The sequence below is a fragment of the Salarias fasciatus genome, assembly GCF_902148845.1.
Source record: "Salarias fasciatus chromosome 23 unlocalized genomic scaffold, fSalaFa1.1 super_scaffold_20, whole genome shotgun sequence".
Taxonomy (NCBI): domain Eukaryota; kingdom Metazoa; phylum Chordata; class Actinopteri; order Blenniiformes; family Blenniidae; genus Salarias; species Salarias fasciatus.
The window spans coordinates 8,472,016-8,491,533 of NW_021941230.1; the positions used below are offsets into that span (position 1 = coordinate 8,472,016).

Sequence of the window (19,518 nt, forward strand, 5' to 3'; positions counted from 1 at the left end):
CCTGCATCAAATCAGCAGTATCTGCATGCAGTAATGAATCAATGCCTGAGCAAACACAGAAACAACTTACCACAAAACTGGCGCACATTATAAAAACATTCAATCAAGTGAAGAACCTGAGCATCTCTTTGAACTCTGAGTGCAGCTTAATTCCTCATGAGGTTATATCAGGCTTTTCCCTTCTTTGGAATACATCCAGATTCCACCCATCTCTATTTCTCTTCCTGGGGAAAACACACCCATGCTGAGACATGCCTTTGTATCAAGTTGAATGGATTCCAGTAACATTCTGCTCTCTGGTCTTCCCCAAATAAAACAATTGAAAACCAGTGTGACGTGCTTTCTGTTCCCCGTCGCACACACGAGTAGCTGAATTCTGGAGAAGCTGAAGGAGTTAAAGGCATTGCACTGGCTCCCTGTCTTTTAGGATCGATTTTAAGTCTCTTTTTAAATGTTTTTAAAGCCTGGTGTCATGTCAGTGAAAGTGCTTCCCCAGGCTGAAGGAACACACATGCATTCAGCGAAGGTATAGAGGAACATCACTGAGCTTCATTTCATCCAAGTAAATTAAAACTAACAATAATTGCAATTTGCAGCCAAAGAAAAGTAAGGAAAACATTTTTGTTAGTCTGTTTTTCCCATCAAAATTTGTACCCCACTGAAAATGGAAAAATAAAGCGTGACCATCCGACGATTTAATTTCACCTGTACTTCAGACACTGCTCTATAACCCCTGTGATTCTCAACAAATTTATTCTGTCGAGTGTCCATTTATTTCATTAATCATATACTCAGTTTTATAATCAATAATTGAACATGCATCTTAAAGTTCCACTAAGAGGGGAGCCATATTCTTTAACATATTTAAACACGTTTGTTTTAAAGTAATGTAGTTACTTTGCCTCGTAATTAATTACTTTTAAAATATTATCACTCAGTTCCAAACACAGTTAATTTTTTTTTAAAGAAGTAAGTTGTAACTACAATTAACTACTTTTTATGAGTAAGTTGCCTGACACAGGTTATTCGGCTGTTTGAGCATTTTAACAGCCGGGCTCACACTGGATGCTGTCTGGCTCTGGTCCAGACACCGCAACTACAGTAATCAGTCGTCATTAAAATCAATGTGGCGGTTCACAGCAGCCACGGTGCGGCTACGGTCCGGTTGCGGTCCGGCTCTGGCACCGCTATGGAGCCCGTCTAGCGCTCCGGAAACTTTCCGCGAGGATCATATTTTTCTGGATGCTGGACCCCTGTTGCTCGGGTGCTGGAAGGAAAGTAGATACATGTTCCAAAATAAGCACAAGAGAGTGATTTCAAAATAAAATCTGTGTTGTGATTTTGCCTTAACATTTTTTTTTAATTCGTCTGATAGAATGAATAGCAAACAATGTGATGTCGTCATTATACACATGAGAAGAATAAACGATTTTGTACTTCGTCATTGTAGGAATGTCAAATGAAACCAAAATTGCAACAACAAAAAAAAGAGCCTGTGTTGCCAGATTGGGCGGGTCTCTGCCAAATTAGGGTTCTGTTGAACACATTGGGCGGGTTAATGAAATGGTTATGTGCTTTTGAGGGGTTTTATTGTACAAATCCGGTTGTCACAGTTTTGATTTGGCCTGTTTTCTATTGTTGGACACAAGTTTTTTTAAATGTTGCCCTCTGGTGGTCAGACAGACAATTACAATGAGGTGTATATTGAAGGGACTCATCTCTTGACAGCATGCTGGTCTTTTCTTTGTTTCATCCATCTACTGGTATGATTGTTTGTCTAATAAAGCTCTTATTTTTGATCTGTTCTATCTGTGTGGAGACCTCTGAATTCTCTAAGTGACGGTGAGCAGTGAAGCCGGACCACTGAGTAAAGTCCAGCCTCAGTGGGGATGAAGGTGCTGTACGGCCCCACGTCTGCACCGTCCTGGAAATAAGAGGAGAAACCATTCAGGAGGAGTAAAGTGTGGAGGAGGAGGCTATAGGAGGTTACAGATGTCTGAGTCGTACCATGTTGGGAGGTTTTCTCACTGTATCTGGTTGTTTTTCTGTGAGAAACAAAAAAGAAAAACAAAAAAAGTCAGTTTTACTCATGATTATTTTTTATTTCGATGTAAGACAAGGTGATTTCTGATCATCAAACTAATTTAAACATAAATCAAAGACAGCACAACACGCAGTTTTTAAATAGTTTACAATCATAACAGGTGGGCGGGGGGGGGGGGGGGGGGGGGGGGGGGGGGGGGGGGGGGATCCAAATCTACAAGGCCTTCTATGAAAAAGTTGATTCTGTGAGAAGATGATTAAAGTCATGTTCAGTCAGATTTACCTTGGATGTTGTTTTCTGCAGAAGAACACCAGCATCACTGAGGTCACAATGAGAAAAAAAGCCACAACTGAACCACGGATGATCATTGTTATTCTCATACCTGTGGTGAATTCTTCCTCTTCTGAAGCTTTGCACAAAAAGAACGGAGCTTTGTTAGTTCAACAAACCCAGCATTTTATGAATGTGAATACCGAAAAACATCTTAGTTGTGAACAGTTTTCATTGGATTTAGCTCGATTTTGTGGCCGTAGAATTGTGCAGATTTTTTCTGTAGGATAGCTTAAACTTTTACAGTCTTGTCTGTGATTGGACCGTTGTAGAACTGACAATTAGAATATGAGAGATCATCCAGATAACCATACAACAGAAGACTGAGCCCAACAGAAAGGACTCCAGTGAGATCAGACCAAATGCAATCTGGCATTGTGCTGTCAAAGAAGGAAAACTGAGCGAATTGTTACGAAAAAAATCACATCGACCCAATGACGTCCTGCAAGACGTCCAGAAGTCTGCAGGAAATGTACTGATGTGATGATACAGCAGTGGGAAACATCAACAGATTCACAAAATCAGGAAACAGAATGTTCAACAAGTGAATTCTGACATTCCAGACATCTGACAGCATTTCCTTATCGTGGCGCGGTCTACAATTCAGAGGAAGTTACCAAATGTGGTCCTTTGTCCAGTCAAGCGGTAAAAGCAAGAAAACACTTGTTTTCTTGAAAACATTCCTTCAGTAGCAACATGACTGAAATAATCCTACCTTCCACAGTGATGCTGAGATGAAGATTATGCACTCGTCCTTGGTATGCACATGAACAGGTGATGTTCCCGCTGTCAGCTGCAGTCAAATCATGGAAGTGGAGAAGCGCTGTCTGATTGTTTCCAGTAAGGAAGAAGCTGGAGCCACATCCCTGATCAAAGCTGAATCCATGTCCATCATACTGGTAGACCAGAGAACAGGGTTCAGCCCTGCTCCGCTCTGTTCTGATCTTACATGTAAGAAGTGTGATGATATCCACAGTGCTGTTTGTGTCACACACTGGAGTCACTTCTGTTTTCTGCCTGATTCTCTTCACGAGGAAATCTGGAATCAATGAGTTTTAATCATTAACAGTCAGATCAGCTCATCTTTTGAGAGGAAAAACTCACAGAGTGGTTGTACATTACCTTCACTGTCACAGAGGGTCAGAAGCAGAAGAAACCACAGTCTGAACGTGTCCATCTCTCTGTCGCTGCAGACGTGAGCTCTGAAAGGTAACTGAGACAAAAAAAGAAAAGAAGAACCCACTTCCTGTAACCTAAATAACAACTCTGATAGAAACATCAGCAGTGGTCCACTCCTGAACAGGACGTGTGTGTGTCTTCAGTTTCAAAACAGTCAAGGTCAAACAAGACAAAGAAAACTTTTGAGATGAAGTCATTGGAGAAAAGAATTCATTTCAAAAGAAAGAATATTCGGTCCTGGAGCTCGATATATAGAAATAGTAACCAACACTGGGTGAAAACCACTTTCAAGATAAGGTCAAAGTTAGGAAGAAGTTAATTCAGCTTATATCTCGGACAAAGATTGCACACAATGCAGCCTGAGTGAAGCACCGGTTCGATCAGCTGAGGAGGCGTTATGGAGACCGCACATGGAAATGCATCACCGCCACATTGAAAACTACAATAGAGCAACTTCCTTATTGTCATTACAAAATTTATTAATGAGTTTAAGAATATGCAGCTTTATTCAGAAAAAGAAAAGGCATTTCTGTTGATACATTTCAGTTGGATTTCCTGAGAGTTGAAGACAATGTTCAAGTTATTAAAAGCAGGCTCAAGATGCTTTATCAAAAAAGTTTGATTGATGGATCACAGGTTTGGTTTAAGATGTCACTTGTGAGAGTTTGATGTTGCAGTTTCATTATGAGTCACACATCCATCTTAATAGACTCTTCTCTGACCAATGACTGGGTCAGTGTGGCGGCCATATTGGATGAGGACTTGTCTGAGGAAGTCTTTACATTCTGAAACCAGAGAAAGTTTCGGACGGTAACGTATTGATCATTCTGTTCATCTATTTTAGTATCTTAACACAGACTGCTATGATATGTTGTATGCTGTTAAATTCTGTGAACGTATTTCGCTTCCAAGAGAATGAGTTCAGAAAACAGACTGGTGAAACATAACAGGGTTCATTTCCCAGTGAAATGTTGCCCTCTGGTGGTCAGACAGAGAATTACAATGAAGTGTATATTGAATTGACTCATCTCTCGGCAGTATGCTGGTCTTTTCTTTATTTCATCCATTTACTTGCATTCGTCCAATAAAGCTCTTATTTTTCATCTGTTCTATCTGTGTTTAGACCACTTTGAAAACACCCAGAGGTGATTTCTCGTGTTCTCCTGTCTGAATTCTCGAAGTGACGGTGAGCGGTGGAACCAGACCACTGAGTAAAGTCCAGCCTCAGTGGGAATGAAGGTGCTGTACGGCCCCACGTCTGCACCGTCCTGGAAATAAGAAGAGAAACCATTCAGGAGGAGTAAACTGTTGAGGAGGAGGCTCTTGGAGGTTACAGATATCTGAGTCGTACCATGTTGGGAGGTTTTCTCACCGCATCCGGTTCTTTTCTGTGAGAAACAAATAAGAAAATAGATAAAGGCTTCTTCACTCCTGTTATATTTCAGGCTTTTTATTTTTTGTAAAATGTGAAATGTAAAGTGAAGGAAGTTGTGGCGCATCTTGTTTCATGAGTGATTTATGATTCTGTGAGAAGATGATTAAAGTTGTGTTCAGTCAGATTTACCTTTGATGCTGTTTTGTGCAGATGAACACCAGCATCACTGAGGCCAGCATGAGAAAAAAAGCCACAGAAACTGAAGCACAGATGACCGTTGGTATTATCATATCTCCCTCTTCATCCTCTGAATCTTTGTAGATAAAGAACGGAGCTTTGTTAGTTCAATAAAACCATCGTTTTATGAATGTGAATACCGTAGAATGGTCAGAAATACAATTCTGACATATTCTCCAGTTCTCTCACATTCTAAAACTACATCATGTAACCTAAATGCAGATACATTGTTTAATTCTTATTCTCGAACCTCTGAATTCTTGATACAGCTCTGACCCATTCCAGCTCAGGTATTCTGGATCCTGACTCACATTTTTAACTGTGATTCGTTCTCGATACATCTCAAAACTGCAACATGACACAAAGACTTTCACATTCCTGAACTCTCACACACTGTACAGGCCAGACTCATTTACAGACTGTGTCACACTGTAGAGCTCTGTCTCACTTTCTGAAAGGCTCTTGATACATTCTCGACATCTGACAGCATTTCCTTGTCGTGGCGCGGTCTACAATTCAGAGGAAGTTACCAAATGTGGTCCTTTGTCCAGTCAAGCGGTAAAAGCAAGAAAACACTTGTTTTCTTGAAAACATTTCTTCAGTAACATAACTGAAATAATCCTACCTTCCACAGTGACACTGAGATGGACAACATACACTCCATCTAGGTATGAACACGAACAGGTGATGTTCCCGCTGTCAGCTGCAGTCAAATCATGGAAGTGGAGAAACACTGTCTGATTGTTTCCAGTGAGGAAGAAGCTGGAGCCACATCCCTGATCAAAGCTGAATCCATGTCCATCATACTTGTAGACCAGAGAACAGGGTTCAGCCCTGCTCCGCTCTGTTCTGATCTTACACACCAGCAGATTGATGATATCCACAGTGTGGCTGGAGTCACACACTGGAGTCACTTCTGCTTTCTGCCTGATTCTCTTCACAAAGAAATCTGGAATCAATGAGTTTTAACCAATAAAAGTCAGATCAGCTCATCTTTTGAGAGGAAAAACTCACAGAGTGGCTGTACATTACCTTCACTGTCACAGAGGGTCAGAAGCAGAAGAAACCACAGTCTGAACGTGTCCATCTCTCTGTCGCTGCAGACGTGAGCTCTGAAAGGTAACTGAGACAAAAAAAGAAAAGACAAACCCACTTCCTGTAACCTAAATAACAACTCTGACAGAAACACCAGCAGTGGTTAACTCCTGAACAGGACGTTCAAAACATTCAAGGTCAAACAAGGCAAAGAAAGCTTTTGATTTGAAGTCAATGGAGCCAAGAAATAATTTTATAAGAAAAAATATTCGGTCCTGGAGCTCGATATACAGATATAGTAACCAACACTGTGTGAAAACCACTTTAAAGATGAGGTCAAAAGTTAGGAAGAAGTTAATTCAGATTATAACTCAGACAAAAACTGCACACAACACAGCCTGAGTGAAGCACCGGCTCAATCAACTGGGGAGGCGTTATGGAGACCGCATGTAGAAATGCATCACCGCCAGAATGAAAACTACAATAGAGCAACTTCCTTATTGTCATTATAAAATTTATTAACGAGTTTAAGAAAATGCAGCTTTATTCAGAAAAAGAAAAGGCATTTCTGTTAACACATTTCAGTTGGATTTCCTGAGAGTTGAAGACAATGGTCATGTTATCAATAAATTTTGATTGATGGATCACTGGTTTGGTTTAAGATGTCCCTTGTAGGAGTTTGATGTTGCAGTTTCACTATCAGTCACACATCCATCTTAATAGACTCTTCACTGACCATTGACTGGGTCAGCGTGGCGGCCATATTGGATGAGGACCAACTTCCAATTCTCTTCTACCTGAGGAAGTCTTTACATTGTGAAACCAGAAAATGATTCAGACGGTAACGTATTGATCATTCTGTTCAGCTATTTGAGTATCTTAACACAGACTGCTGTCTGATACACAAGCCAAGCTAAAGGAGAGCTGATAATTTTCAAAATAACACGTAGAAACTTACAATTCAGGAGAAAAAAAAGTTGTAAAACGTGTATTCCATGATGTTACAATATGTTGTATACTGTTATATTGTGTGAACGCATTTTGCTTCCACGAGAATGAGTTTAGAAAACAGACTGCTGAAACATAACAGGGTTCATTTCCCAGTGAAATGTTGCCCTCTGGTGGTCAGACAGAAAATTACAATGAGGTGTATATTGAATTGACTCATCTCTCGGCAGTACGCTGGTCTTTTCTTTATTTCATCCATCTTCTTGTATTCGTCTAATAACGCTCTGATTTTTCATCTGTTCTATCTGTGTTGAGACCACTTTGAAAACACCCAGACGGGTTTTCTCGTGTTCTCCTGTCTGAATTCTCAGAGTGTCTACGAGCAGTGAAGCCGGACCACTGAGTAAAGTCCAGCCTCAGTGGGGATGAAGGTGCTGTATGGCCCCACGTCTGCAAAGTCCTGGAAACAAGAAGAAAAAACCATTCAGGAGGACTAAACTGTTGAGGAGGAGGCTCTTGGAGGGTACAGGTGTCTGAGTCGTACCATGTCGGGAGGTTTTCTCACTGCATCCGGTTCTTTTCTGTGAGAAACAAATAAGAAAATAGATAAAGGCTTCTTCACTCCTGTTACACTTTGGGCTTTTGGTTTTTTGTAAAATGTGAATGTAAAGTGAAGGAAGTTGTAGCGCATCTTGTATCATGAGTGATTTATGATTCTGTGAGAAGATGACTAAAGTTGTGTTCAGTCAGATTTACCTTTGTTGGTGTTTTGTGCAGATGAACACCAGCATCACTGAGGCCAGCGTGAGAAAAAAAGCCACAGAAACTGAAGCACAGATGACCGTTGGTATTATCATACCTCCCTCTTCTTCCTCTGAATCTTTGTAGATAAAGAAAGGAGCTTTGTTAGTTCAATAAAACCATCGTTTTATGAATGTGAATACCTAAAAACATCTTAGGTGTGAACAGTTTTTACTGGATTTAATTTGATTTGATGGCTGTAGAATGTTCAGAAATACGATTTTGATCATTTCTCCAACTCTAGTTTGTTTTAGATGTTTGACACGGCTCAGAATTCTGACATATTCTCCAGTTCTCTCACATTTTAAACTACGTCATGTAATCTAAATGCAGATACGTTGTTTAATTCTTAATCTAGAACCTCTGAATTCTTGATACAGCTCTCACCCATTCCAGCTCAGGCATTCTGGATTCTGACTCACATTTTTAACTGTGATTCGTTCTCGATACATCTCAAAACTGCAACATGACTAGGGATGGGAATTGTTAAGAATTTAGCAATTCCGATTCCATTATCGATACTGCTTATCGATACGATTCCTTATCAATTCTCTTATCGATTCTCATTGAGTGAGAAATGAAACAATACAATTGGGGTGTTTGCATTAACTCTTCAATATCTTCATCCTGAACAGAAGAAAAAAATATCCATGTCATGAAAACTTCACAAGCTGCAAGTAGCCCCAGTTTCATCTTTAGGTATGAAATACAGCCAAACTCTGGAGCTTCTTCCTGACGCCAGGTTGGAAAGCTCAAAACCAAATTACCCCGGCCTCACACTGGATGCCTTTACGTGTCTGGTCCAGCTCTGCAGCTCTGTCACTCACTCTGCCTCAGTGTGTCTGCTGTCAGCTGATGGAGGTTGCCAGATCTGCCCCAAATATAATATTAAAACTGTCCAACAATAGAAAGCAATCCAAACCACCATCTCTGTAGAGAATGCATGTTAAACCCGTTAAAACCGGATTTGCATTTAAAAAAAACCTGTCACCAACACATAACCATTTCATCAACCCACCTCGGGTTATAAAGAAGCTTGATTGTGCAGAGACCAGCCCAATCTGGCAACACAGCTGCTCCGGTCATAGAGCTATTGTGCAATTTTGGTGTCTTTGACTTTCCTACAATGTGTAAGTACAACATTGTTCATTCTTCTAATGCAGATAATGATTAGATCGCGTTGTTTGTTATATATTCTAACAGAAGAATTACAAAAAACAATGTTATGGCAAAAACGCGACACAGATTTTATTTTGAAATCACAGATTTTGGAACACGTAACTAGTTTCCATCTGGCCCCCGACTTGTTTCTGTTTAGATTGAAGCAGCAGGGCTCCGGAGTGAGGAAAAATAGGATCCTTGCTGAAGGTTTTCGGTCCTCGGCTCTGTTGCAGCGCCAGAACGGACCACAGCTGCGCTGTGCGAGTCCATGCGCTCCGCGCATGATACGTCGTCACGCACACAGTGGAATCGATAGCGGAATCGTTAAGGAGACAGCCAAACGATTCCTCGGAATCGAGACATGAGGAACCGGTTCTACAGAAGAATCGGTTCTCTATTCCCATCCTTAAACATGACACAAAGACTTTGACATTCCTGAACACTCACACACTGTATAGGCCTGACTCATTTACTGTGCCACACTGTAGAGCTCTGTCTCACTTTCTGAAAGGCTCTTGATACATTCTAGACATCTGACAGCACTTCCTTGTTGTGGCGCCGTCTACAGTTCAGAGGAAGTTACCAAATATGGTCATTTGTCCAGTCAAGAGGTAAAAGCATGAAAACATTCCTTCAGTAGCAGCATGACTGAAATAATCCTACCTTCCACAGTGATGCTGAGATGGAGAACATACACTCCATCTAGGTATGAACATGAACAGGTGATGTTCCCGCTGTCAGCTGCAGTCAAATCCTGGAAGTGGAGAAGCGATGTCTGATTGTTTCCAGTGAGGAAGAAGCTGGAGCCACATCCCTGATCAAAGCTGAATCCACGTCCATCATACTTGTAGATCAGAGAACAGGGTTCAGTCCTGCTCCGCTCTGTTCTGATCTTACACACCAGCAGAGTGATGATATCCACAGTGTGGCTGGAGTTACACACTGGAGTCACTTCTGCTTTCTGCCTGATTCTCTTCACAAGGAAATCTGGAAACAATGAGTTTTAATCAATAAAAGTCAGATCAGCTCATCTTTTGTGAGGAAAAACACACAGAGTGTACATTACCTTCACTGTCACAGAGGGTCAGAAGCAGAAGAAACCACAGTCTGAACGTGTCCATCTCTCTGTCGCTGCAGACGAGAGCTCTGAAAGGTAACTGAGAAAACAAACAACTGACCCACTTCTTGTAACCTAAATATCATCTCTGTCAGAAACACCAGCGGTGGTTCACTCCTGAACAGGAAGCGTGACAGCGTCTCAGTTTCGAAACTGTCAAGGTCAAACAAGACAAAGAAAACGTCTGAGACTATTTTCAAGATCAGGTGAGAAGTCAGGAAGAAGTTACTGCAGCACAAATAAAACCTGAACATTTCTTAAAATATCTACAGATACCACCCAGAAACACATATGAACTACAGCACCATTAAATATGGAACCTTTCTGTTGAGTTCGTCCTGAGGTGGTTCAGCAGCTCAGTCTGCTGCAGCAAGGTATTCAGATTACAAATATGAGTCTTGTTTTCATTTCTTTTCTTTTTTTTTAATTAAAATATTTGACTTTGACCCTCCAGGCTGCACATCTGCATTTAAATGTCAGACTACAATAAAAGTCCACATCCAGTCTGATCTGCCAGCAGAGGGAGAAGTGAACCCAGTTATGTGACCTACATTTATTCACACCCAGCAGTCTCTGTGTATTAATAATACTTCTTTTATCGCTTTCTTAAACCCTTTTCGCATATTGGCATGCATAAAATTAGGATGGTGATGTATTAATGAGTTCTTTTCTGTAGCTTCATGAACTTCACTGATTGAAAACAATGAAATGCATCAATTATTTGGGGACAAATGAAACTTAACATGGGAAAAATCTTGGAGAAATATTAAATTTCAGCATTTTTAAGGAGGCATGCCTGTCTTTTTGTGTTTCCTCTGAAAGCTTTGAAGCCCGAAGCCAAAACATGACCCAGTTAGACAGTCTGACATGCCTCACAAGACTCAACTATTCTGTTTCTACGCTCAAATCTGCACGGATAATACGACATTCTGACGCTGTCGTGTCATTTATTCAACAAATTCAGATTTTTCTCCTGTGAAATGGTTGAGATTGTGTGTTACATCCATGCAGGAGCAGATAGAGAACTCCTCAGATGAGTGTTTGATCTCAGTCTCACGGTGGTTCATGCTGAGGTGCAGAGCCCGCGAGGGGCCGCTGGGGGGCGCCACCCGGTCAGCCTGGTCAGCCTCAAAGCATGCTGGGAACATGTCCATGTGAGGAAGGAGCACGGGGAGAAGCAAAACATTCTCAGTCCGGACAGGTAAATGCGCCTCAACGAGACCATTTCCCGCGTCTCTCGCGCATTAACGTGATGTTTCAGCCCCACGCGGACGTTATGTTGTTCTGTGTTGCAGGTTTTTAAGCAGCTGAGAGACGCGGAGCGGCACAAGTCTGCTGGCATCATGGTGAGTCTGTTTCTCACCGTTACATCGCAGTTTTCACACCAAACGCAGTGGCTACAAGTAAATATGTCTTGTTATTATGTAATTAAAAGTCACTAAGCAATAAAAATACTCGCCGGGTTGCACGGACTATTTTTTCCTCCGCGTTTTGGTGTATCAATGCGCGGCGCATGCGCACTGAAATCAATCATACAATCTGAAATTTGCAGTTACTTTCTCATATTTTTCATTTAGTTTCTTCTATTATTATTCAACACTGTGACATTAATTTGTGTTCCATGATACTAAAAGGTGAGAATTAAAATAAACCAGGAGTGAAATGAGCAGTTTAGGGGAAATAATGTGTGCTTTCAGGCAGCTCGATAAAAAAATACATTGTAGAATGTATATATTTACCTCGTCTCAATGTATGTCACTTTATATACAATTGTAAATACATGTGACATTATTATATTATAAGGTAGACTTGCTTCCTTCAATCGTAATGTGTGTGAAAAGTCAGGAAGAAGTTACTGCATAGGTGTGTGTGTGTATTATATATATATATATGTACTCAGATCTACTACACTATTGTGAATATAGTGTGACTACTAAAGAAATACCTTTTTTTTAAACACCATATTTGTCAACATTCCATCAAATTTAGACAATTAAGGATGAAATATCTTCGTATAAATAGGTAATTTATACAATCACAGAAAATAATTATATTCTGTAGCATTTAAAAAAGTGTGAAACTGACCAGAAGCATCTTGTCGTCAGGAGGATGAATGCGCCGTGATGTCCTGGTTTTCCGCCCCCGTCTTCACCCGCTACTGGCAGCACTACCACCAGGCCATGGCCTGGTACCAGAGGCACCGGCGGGCCTACAGCAAGGCCTGGGAGGCCGCCTACGGCCCGCCGCGGCCCCGGCCCCGGGAGCGGCGCTACGCCGACTGGCAGGAGGACGGGGACGAGGACAGCAGCTCCGACGGGGAGATCGAGTGCGACGTGAGCAACATGGAGATCAGCGAGGAGCTGCGGCAGTACTTCGCCCAGACTGAGAGACACAGAGAGGAGCTAAGTGAGTGACCCAAGCAGCCGCGAGTCTCCCAAACGCCTTCCGCACCGTTTAGAACATGGAACTGCTTCCTGTTTGCAGAGAAGCAGCAGCAGCTGGAGGCCGAGCAGCAGGACCGCTACGTCCCCGCCGACCACGACCTGCACGGCGCCTCCTGGCGGAGCAGCGTGGCCCCGCCCGCCGAGCGGCCCGGCGAGCGCCGCGCCGCCGAGATGAGGAAGCTGTACGGCGAGGACGCGTCCAAGATCCTGGCCATGGAGGCGGCCATGCAGCTCACCTTCGAGAGGAACTGCGACCTGAAGCGGCCCAAGTACTGGCCCGTGATCCCCCTGAAGCTCTGAGGAGGACGAGGAGGGGGACGGGGCGCTTCGCCGCGTCCCAGCTGCTGACGGAGGACGACGGACAGTTCAGGTCAAAGGAGCGTCTCCAAAAAAGCAGCATTAATGAGTTTCTGCTCAGCCGGACGCAAATGTCACCGACCCGTCAGCTGCTGCTCCACATGCAGGCGTCAGAGCGCTGGGCGGTGCGGCGACGCGTTCAAGGACTTTTATTCTGACTTATTCCCTTCCACACGCACCACGGTCAGTGCTGAATATTTCCCCCGGCAGCCGGGGGGCGCTCCATGCTGCAGCTGGTGGTGGTGGGGGGGAGGCCTGTTTTTTTAAAAAAACGTTTGTTTTTTAATGGAATAAGTGTCTAATAAAGTATTTTTTTGCCCACTGCGGGTGATGACTGATTCCATCCAGGAAGCATTTCAGCATGACATCAAATAACTGAGAACACAAACCAAACTGTGAATGCAAATCATTTGAATCTGCATGAAATGTGGGTCAAACACACAGTGATGCAGTGTGTGTGTGTGTAATGGCCTCTGCTATTTCAAGTTGTATTGAAGAGAATACTTAATGTTTGTGCACGAGTATGAGCAGCATGCAGCTGGAGGAAAATGAAAATGACTCCCGCTGCTTCTGATGGAGACTGCATGGTGGTGTAGTGGTTTGACCGTCTTGTCTCACAGGGAAATCTCCCCGGTTTAAGTCCTTCTTGATCCTCCTCCTCCTCCTCCTCCTCTTCCTCCAGTTGTTTCCACGCGGCGCCTCCTTCCTCCACGCTCACTTTTCACAACTTCTCCCCAGGAGCTGCGGGACAATGGGTAGGACGCTTCTGCTTCTCTTTCTCCTCCACTCTCACTTTTCTGTCGTGTAAACTTTGACATTTCTTCAGCTCATGCGATGCGTCCGCTGCATGCGCACAGGTCGGTCCGTGCGCGCGCGGCGCCTGTTGTTTTTTTTTTTGCCAGCTAATCAGTTTAAAGGCTCACACGAGTAAAACCCGCTCAGTCTGGTAACTTTAACTGTTTCGCTTGGATTTGCTTTCCGTCTTTTCTTTCTTGTCGTGCGGCGGCCGCGTCTCCCGTTTGGATGGATGCGCGCGCTTAATTCCCCCCCACGTGCGCCGTTCACACAAAGTGCGCCACACCTCCTCCAGAGATGGTCCGCTGCTCGATTCCCCGGGAATTCCAGCTATTTTAGAGGGAAATGTGCGTTGTTTACATCTTTAAGGGACCAGACGGACACAAGTGATCGATTCCATTTCATTATTATTACAACATATTTCTCACAACATGCATCTATTTTAGTGACACCTCTGGCTGCGCCTCTTCTCAGGCATTTCAGAGAAAATATGAGACTCCTTGATGTGAGTTTTGCGTGAACCTCGGCTCCTGTGAGACTTGATTGGATTAAGGAGGAGTGATCGGCTCCCTCGCTGCGGATTAAACCGACTGGACAGGCTTGAAACACGGAAGACAATTACTGTGCTGCTGCGCACAGGAGAGACACGACAGAGGAGCAAGGTTCCACCCTGGAGGCAGTTCAAGTGGCAGAAAGTCGCCTCGATTAGATGTGCATAAGCTGCAACAAAACTCGCAATAGTGCAAAAAGTTTGAATGCAAAAGCTGCAACACAACTTGACAGTGTGCAACAACAAAATGCTGAAAAGCAGCCGTCTTATAGTTTTGCACTGCAGTGACCCTTTCAGGCTGCCGTAGTTGACCTCTCTGTCTGGGCGCCAGGCGGCACAGGAAAGGAAACCTGTCTTCTGTGATATCTGATCCGTGCAGGAGCAGTTTTTTGACTCTCTGTGAAAGCTTTAGCGACGTTTCAGGACATAAAACAGCAGCTGATGTGTTTACGAGCCTCTTCCATCCACCGCCGCCGCCACGGATGGCAGGTTGGAGACGCCTTTGCGTTATGGGTCGATTCAGGAACGTCAGTAGCGATCAGGTCAAACTGTTTCCGAGTCCCGGGACCGGTCCTCGGTCCGGCTTCCAGAGCTCCTCTCCGCCTCCTCCACCCACTCCCATTCACAACATCTGTTTCCCATCAGGCCCGCTGAGGCCTCCGCAGCAGACAGGATGCAGCCCGGTGACATGATTGAGAGTGATGGGGAGTCGCTTTCCCGCAGGACAGCCCCTGTAAACCTCCTTCGAGCTTCCACTTTTCACCACCACCTTTAAAAGAAAAAAAAAAAGCGTCTCATCTTTCATCTGCCTCCTCATTACTTTTCCCTCTTTGTGGAAACGGCTCTCCTCTCCTGCAGACGGGATGCTGACGGCAGACCAGCTTTAGCGTTTCATTCTGAAGGAATAAATGATCAGTCAGATGGAAATAATAAAAAAAAAAAGGCGGCGCAGAACGATCCACTGACCTGATTTGCAGCATCCAAACAGTCGAGCTGCAGCAGCGGGAGCCTGAGTTCAGGCTGATCGTGCAGAAACTGGAGCAGATCTAAATGACGAACGGAAGCAAACAGAAGGATTCGTCTATATGATGGATGCACAAATATATATATATAACAGTGTAGGAGAAGAACAGAGAAGTGAAGCGTGCGCTGATGCAAACTCACGAGAAATAAATATGTGTCACTCATTTTTTTTTCTTTCCCAGCATGCACTTGTGCTGATTCCTCAGTGTTAATTATGAGGAGCTGACAAGTGTTGAAGGGAGAGTTGTTTGTGTTTCCGCTGAGGGGCAGATTTTTTTTTTTTTTTTTTTGTGATCAGCTGTGACACCGGCGAGCGAGGAGTCAGATGAGGACTGATGGACCAAACTTTACACTTCTCTGGGTTTTTGTTTTGTTTTTTTGTGTGTGTGTTTTTTTTTTCATGATTTTCACTCGACGTCAGAGGCTGATTTCTTCTGTCTGATGAATCACTGGTTACTCAGGATTTAATCAGAGACGCACAACAAAAACTCGAATATCCCCCAAAAACGACCTGCAGTCCGATTCCAAAACAGTTAAGGCACTATTAAAAGTATTAAAACATGTTTTGATTCCAAATCTAACATGAAAAGCATATCAGATGTTAAATCTGAGCGTTTTTTTACAGTTTCAAGGAAAATGTTTTTCTCATATTACAGATTGATGTCAGAGTCATCCACAGCGTGGAATTCAGAAATCTGCCAGTTCCAGCTTTTTTATCTTGTGAGATCTTGATACGGGAGATATTCCTTTGCAGCTTGTTACATAACTCGGCCTCCTGCTGCCGCGTTATTGATTTTTCTATCGATTTCCGTGCTTTTACGCTCCGTTTGAAGTGTTCCGTGTGATATTTTGTGCATTTGGAGGCTTCCTGCGTGAAAATGCGGCTTGAATCAGGACGGAGCGGCGGAGGCTTCCGCCCCTCGCAACTGGCGCCCGCATTTTTTCCCCTCCACCCTCATGTTGGAGGACCCGTCGCCACGGCAACGCGGCGATGCACGGCGCTCGCATCGTGGATGGCACGAGGCCCACGCAGGCAGAAAATAGAGATATATTTGACCCACAGACAGCGGGAGATGGCATTGCCCCCCCCAACCCCCCCCCCCCCCCCATGTGCTGCTCACCACCTCTGCAGCCATGATGATGATGATGATGATGATGAAGACAATGAGCTCAGCCCCACTTCGCATTTCCTCCACAGTGACTCATGATGGATTTTATCCCACGTACATCCTCATCATCATCATCACCATCGCCGCTGGTGTGTGTGTGTGTGTGTGTGTGTTTGTGTGTACAGTAGGTCACAGGTGCAGCTCGGGAGTCACATGACTCTCCTCCGGGTCACATGACGCATGCAGGCGGCCTGTACAGGGGTGGGGGTGTGCGCTCTGTGTGCGTGCGCGTGCGTGTGTGTGTGTGTGTGTGTGTGTGTGTGTGTGTGTGTGTGTGTGTGTGTGTGTGTGTGCAGTTGTTGGGATGTAACGCTGCACCGTGGAGCAGACTGTGGACCAAATCTGGGCCAGCAGGATTAGCGGCTCGTCGGATAAATTGCTGAGAACGGAAGGGGGGAGGGGTGGCGTGTAGGCCTGCGTGTGCGTAGGTGTGTGTATGTGTGTGTGTGTGTGTGTGTGTGTGAGAGTGAAGCCAGCCGTACCAATAGGAGTCAGATATCGTAAATAAGATGAGATAAATGAGTGCAGTAGTATTCCTGGCTGCCGAAGGAGGTGGGCGCTCGCCGGGTTTGGACGGTGCGGGCGCCGCGGAGGCCGGGCACGAATTCCACAGCGCCGCGTCGCGTCGTCGTCGTCGTCGCAGCACGGGGGGGGGGAGCGGCGATCGCCATCGGACGCAAATTCAGAGCAGAGGCTGGAGTGCAGGTGTCTCTGAGACGTCTGATGTGACTGGTTTGCATGAATTTGCATCAGAGACAAACCCTGCATTCACAGATGCGCCGATCAGCCAGAACATTATGACCACCTGCTGAAGTCTGAACCCCGATAGAGATCTCTGAGGCCGCGCCGCAGGATGTCACGCCAAGACAGATCAAGAGGTGGAGGTGATTGTGAGTGAAATACGCCCAAAGCAAGTTTAATACGGCTCTAAAATTAGTGTGAAATACGCTCAAAGCTAGCCCCCAATGTTTCCCAAACTCATCCAGAATAAGTCCCACAGTAAAACTTAAGCCAGTCATAAATAGATATAGTTTGATATTACTTCCAAATGTCCTAAAATAGTTCCAAGTGTTTCCCTAACTAGTCCTGGAGCAGTGTTCTTCACCTGTCGGGGGTATTAATGTTTTGGCTGATGAGTATTTATTTGCGTGTGTGTGTGTTGGATTAACCTTTGCCTGCCTCCGACGGTTCCGTTCAGGGATGAGAAGGGAAGCGTCTCCTTGGCGACCGCCAGCTGAGGGCGGGGGCTAAACTGGGTCATCATCACCATCACAGATTAAGGACCCCGGATCTGGACACACACACACACACACACACACAAAACACACACACAAAGGCAGCTCGTCAGGTGAGAGACGTGCCAGTTGCCAAAGGTTTTCCTTTTCCAGAAAGCCAGAAGCCCATTAAAATGGCCGGGATTAGACTTAAGAGGCAGCGGGAGACTCGGAAAGCCGTCGCCGAGACACCGTGTGCGTGCGTGTGCGCGCGTGTGTGTTTGTGTGTGTGTAACGGTACCTTTGCATGTCTACACTTGTTTAAGTGACGGCCAGTTTTCACCACTGATGATAAAACGCTGAAGTTTGACGATCAGCGGCAGAAACTTCAACTCTCTCCGCCTGGATCTGGCAACTTTATCAAAAACATTATTTACTAACAACATCAGTCACTTCAGTTGTTTTTCCCTCATTTAAATATCCTGAGATCGAGCCGTCTCGTGAGAGGATTTCTAGGAACTGATAGAAGGGTCTCTTCTGGTCTCCATGGCAACAGCGGAGCCGCTGTGAGGAGCCATAACATTACCACCACCTCAGCTCAGTGAGTCCGGCAGAGACGGAACGGCGAAGGCCGACCGGCGAGGAGAGGGAGGAGGACCGAGATGCATTATGGGAAGAAGGGACAGAGCAGTGTGTGATGTTCTGTATTTTGAACTGATTTTTCAGCGTTTTCAACACTAATTATTGGACTATTTGAAAATCTGAGACAAGTTTTTGAATATATTTGTTGATGTGTCGCAAAATACTTGACTGTAGTTTTTCCGATAGTTCAAAATAGGTTTCTGGGTATGTCTATCTGAAATCCCTCTCAAGCTCGCCATGTCTTCACAGACGTGTCGAGATGGAGAAGAAAGTTTGCGCAGCTTTGGTCACAGCTCGGTTCCTTCTGAAACTCTCACGGTCCGGTTCTCACAGACGCCAAAGCAAACAGAAACTCCCAAACAAACACAATGTGTCTGTTTGAAACCAGAGGCCTCGGGTTGATCTTTCATATCCTTTGTCCGCTGGTCAAGCTCGATAATACACGGCGCGCACGGGAGCGACGGTATAGCCGGAGGGGATTACAACATGAAAACCTGAACATTGCCTCCAATACACACAACATGCGTCCCTTTGATACGAGGAGCTTTGCGGAGCTAAATCATTCTCTTTCTTACAAATCTCTCAATCCGTGCATTCAGGGGGGAAACAATGCGGCGTGGCTCTGGGGACGGCATCGCTGCTCCACATCGCAATATCTGTTCTTAAATGGATTGCTGTGTAATTTGGTGCCGGCTTTGGTAATCTCATGACGTTGTGGTTTTTGGGACAGCGCCGGGCATCAAGTGGCTGAATGAGCACGTTGAAAGTGTTACTTTAGCATCAAACACAAACGTATAAATCTGAATTTGAGGGGAAAACAAATCCAGGAAATGATCTGTCACAGAAATTACTTGATGATAAAGTATGTCCATAAAAGCCGCGGGGGGGGCCAGATGAGGAAACGCCTCGGGCGCAAACACGAAGCGGATCAGAACTCCACCTGGAAGAGACGCCGCTCTGGTGGGAATCAGGAGATTTCCCACTTTGTGGTGACTCTGGAGCGCAGCACGGTGGGAGGGCCATAGTCCAGGCGTGTGTGCATGTGTGTGTTTGTGTGTGTGTGTGTGTGACACAGGGCGATAGTGAAGGGTGCCAGA

The 19,518-nt window shown here is 44.6% G+C and overlaps 2 protein-coding genes and 2 long non-coding RNA genes across 13 annotated transcripts in view; 2 read left to right on the forward strand and 2 right to left on the reverse strand.

The window, feature by feature from the left end:
• Positions 1 to 6,418, reverse strand: part of LOC115383656 (OX-2 membrane glycoprotein-like) — a 22,301-nt gene extending 15,883 nt beyond the window's left edge. Inside the window, exons 1-10 of one of the 6 annotated variants that reach the window (XM_030085792.1) lie at positions 6,198 to 6,418; positions 5,791 to 6,114; positions 5,118 to 5,241; positions 4,905 to 4,941; positions 3,497 to 4,821; positions 3,324 to 3,413; positions 3,090 to 3,167; positions 2,327 to 2,453; positions 2,008 to 2,045; positions 71 to 1,924 (exon numbers count right to left, since the gene is read on the reverse strand). In XM_030085792.1, the coding sequence (XP_029941652.1) occupies positions 71 to 88 (18 nt within the window). In that variant the 5' untranslated portion in view covers positions 89 to 1,924; positions 2,008 to 2,045; positions 2,327 to 2,453; ... (5 more) ...; positions 5,791 to 6,114; positions 6,198 to 6,418. Of the gene's footprint in view, positions 1 to 66; positions 1,925 to 2,007; positions 2,046 to 2,326; positions 2,454 to 3,089; positions 3,414 to 3,496; positions 4,822 to 4,904; positions 4,942 to 5,117; positions 5,242 to 5,790; positions 6,115 to 6,197 lie in introns of all 6 variants that reach the window. The other 5 variants (XM_030085793.1, XM_030085790.1, XM_030085789.1 and 2 more) reach the window with 5 other exon arrangements.
• LOC115383659 (uncharacterized) overlaps positions 1 to 13,346 on the forward strand; it is a 20,740-nt gene extending 7,394 nt beyond the window's left edge. Inside the window, exons 2-4 of the long non-coding RNA XR_003930723.1 lie at positions 597 to 606; positions 968 to 973; positions 13,069 to 13,346. This is a non-coding gene — a long non-coding RNA (uncharacterized LOC115383659). The remainder of the gene's footprint in view (positions 1 to 596; positions 607 to 967; positions 974 to 13,068) is intronic.
• LOC115383658 (uncharacterized) overlaps positions 6,553 to 19,518 on the reverse strand; it is a 32,956-nt gene continuing 19,990 nt past the window's right edge. For 2 of the 5 annotated variants that reach the window (XR_003930722.1, XR_003930718.1), the window contains exons 2-8: positions 17,735 to 17,856; positions 15,340 to 15,419; positions 10,177 to 12,609; positions 9,774 to 10,097; positions 7,905 to 8,028; positions 7,693 to 7,729; positions 6,555 to 7,608 (exon numbers count right to left, since the gene is read on the reverse strand). This is a non-coding gene — a long non-coding RNA (uncharacterized LOC115383658). Of the gene's footprint in view, positions 7,609 to 7,692; positions 7,730 to 7,904; positions 8,029 to 9,773; positions 10,098 to 10,176; positions 12,610 to 15,339; positions 15,420 to 17,047; positions 17,857 to 19,518 lie in introns of all 5 variants that reach the window. The other 3 variants (XR_003930721.1, XR_003930719.1, XR_003930720.1) reach the window with 3 other exon arrangements.
• Positions 11,328 to 13,073, forward strand: gemin8 (gem (nuclear organelle) associated protein 8). Its single transcript, XM_030085796.1, has 4 exons — positions 11,328 to 11,428; positions 11,523 to 11,573; positions 12,333 to 12,633; positions 12,712 to 13,073. The coding sequence occupies exons 1-4, from the start codon at positions 11,363 to 11,365 to the stop codon at positions 12,969 to 12,971; spliced, it is 678 nt and encodes a 225-aa protein (XP_029941656.1). The 5' UTR covers positions 11,328 to 11,362; the 3' UTR covers positions 12,972 to 13,073.

Coding starts and splice junctions, on each gene's coding strand:
- gemin8 (XM_030085796.1), top strand. CDS start 11,363: ATGCTGGGAACATGTCCATGTGAGGAAGGAGCACGGGGAGAAGCAAAA. Junction 11,429..11,522: donor AACATTCTCAGTCCGGACAG/GTAAATGCGCCT, acceptor TCTGTGTTGCAG/GTTTTTAAGCAGCTGAGAGA. Junction 12,634..12,711: donor GAGACACAGAGAGGAGCTAA/GTGAGTGACCCA, acceptor TCCTGTTTGCAG/AGAAGCAGCAGCAGCTGGAG.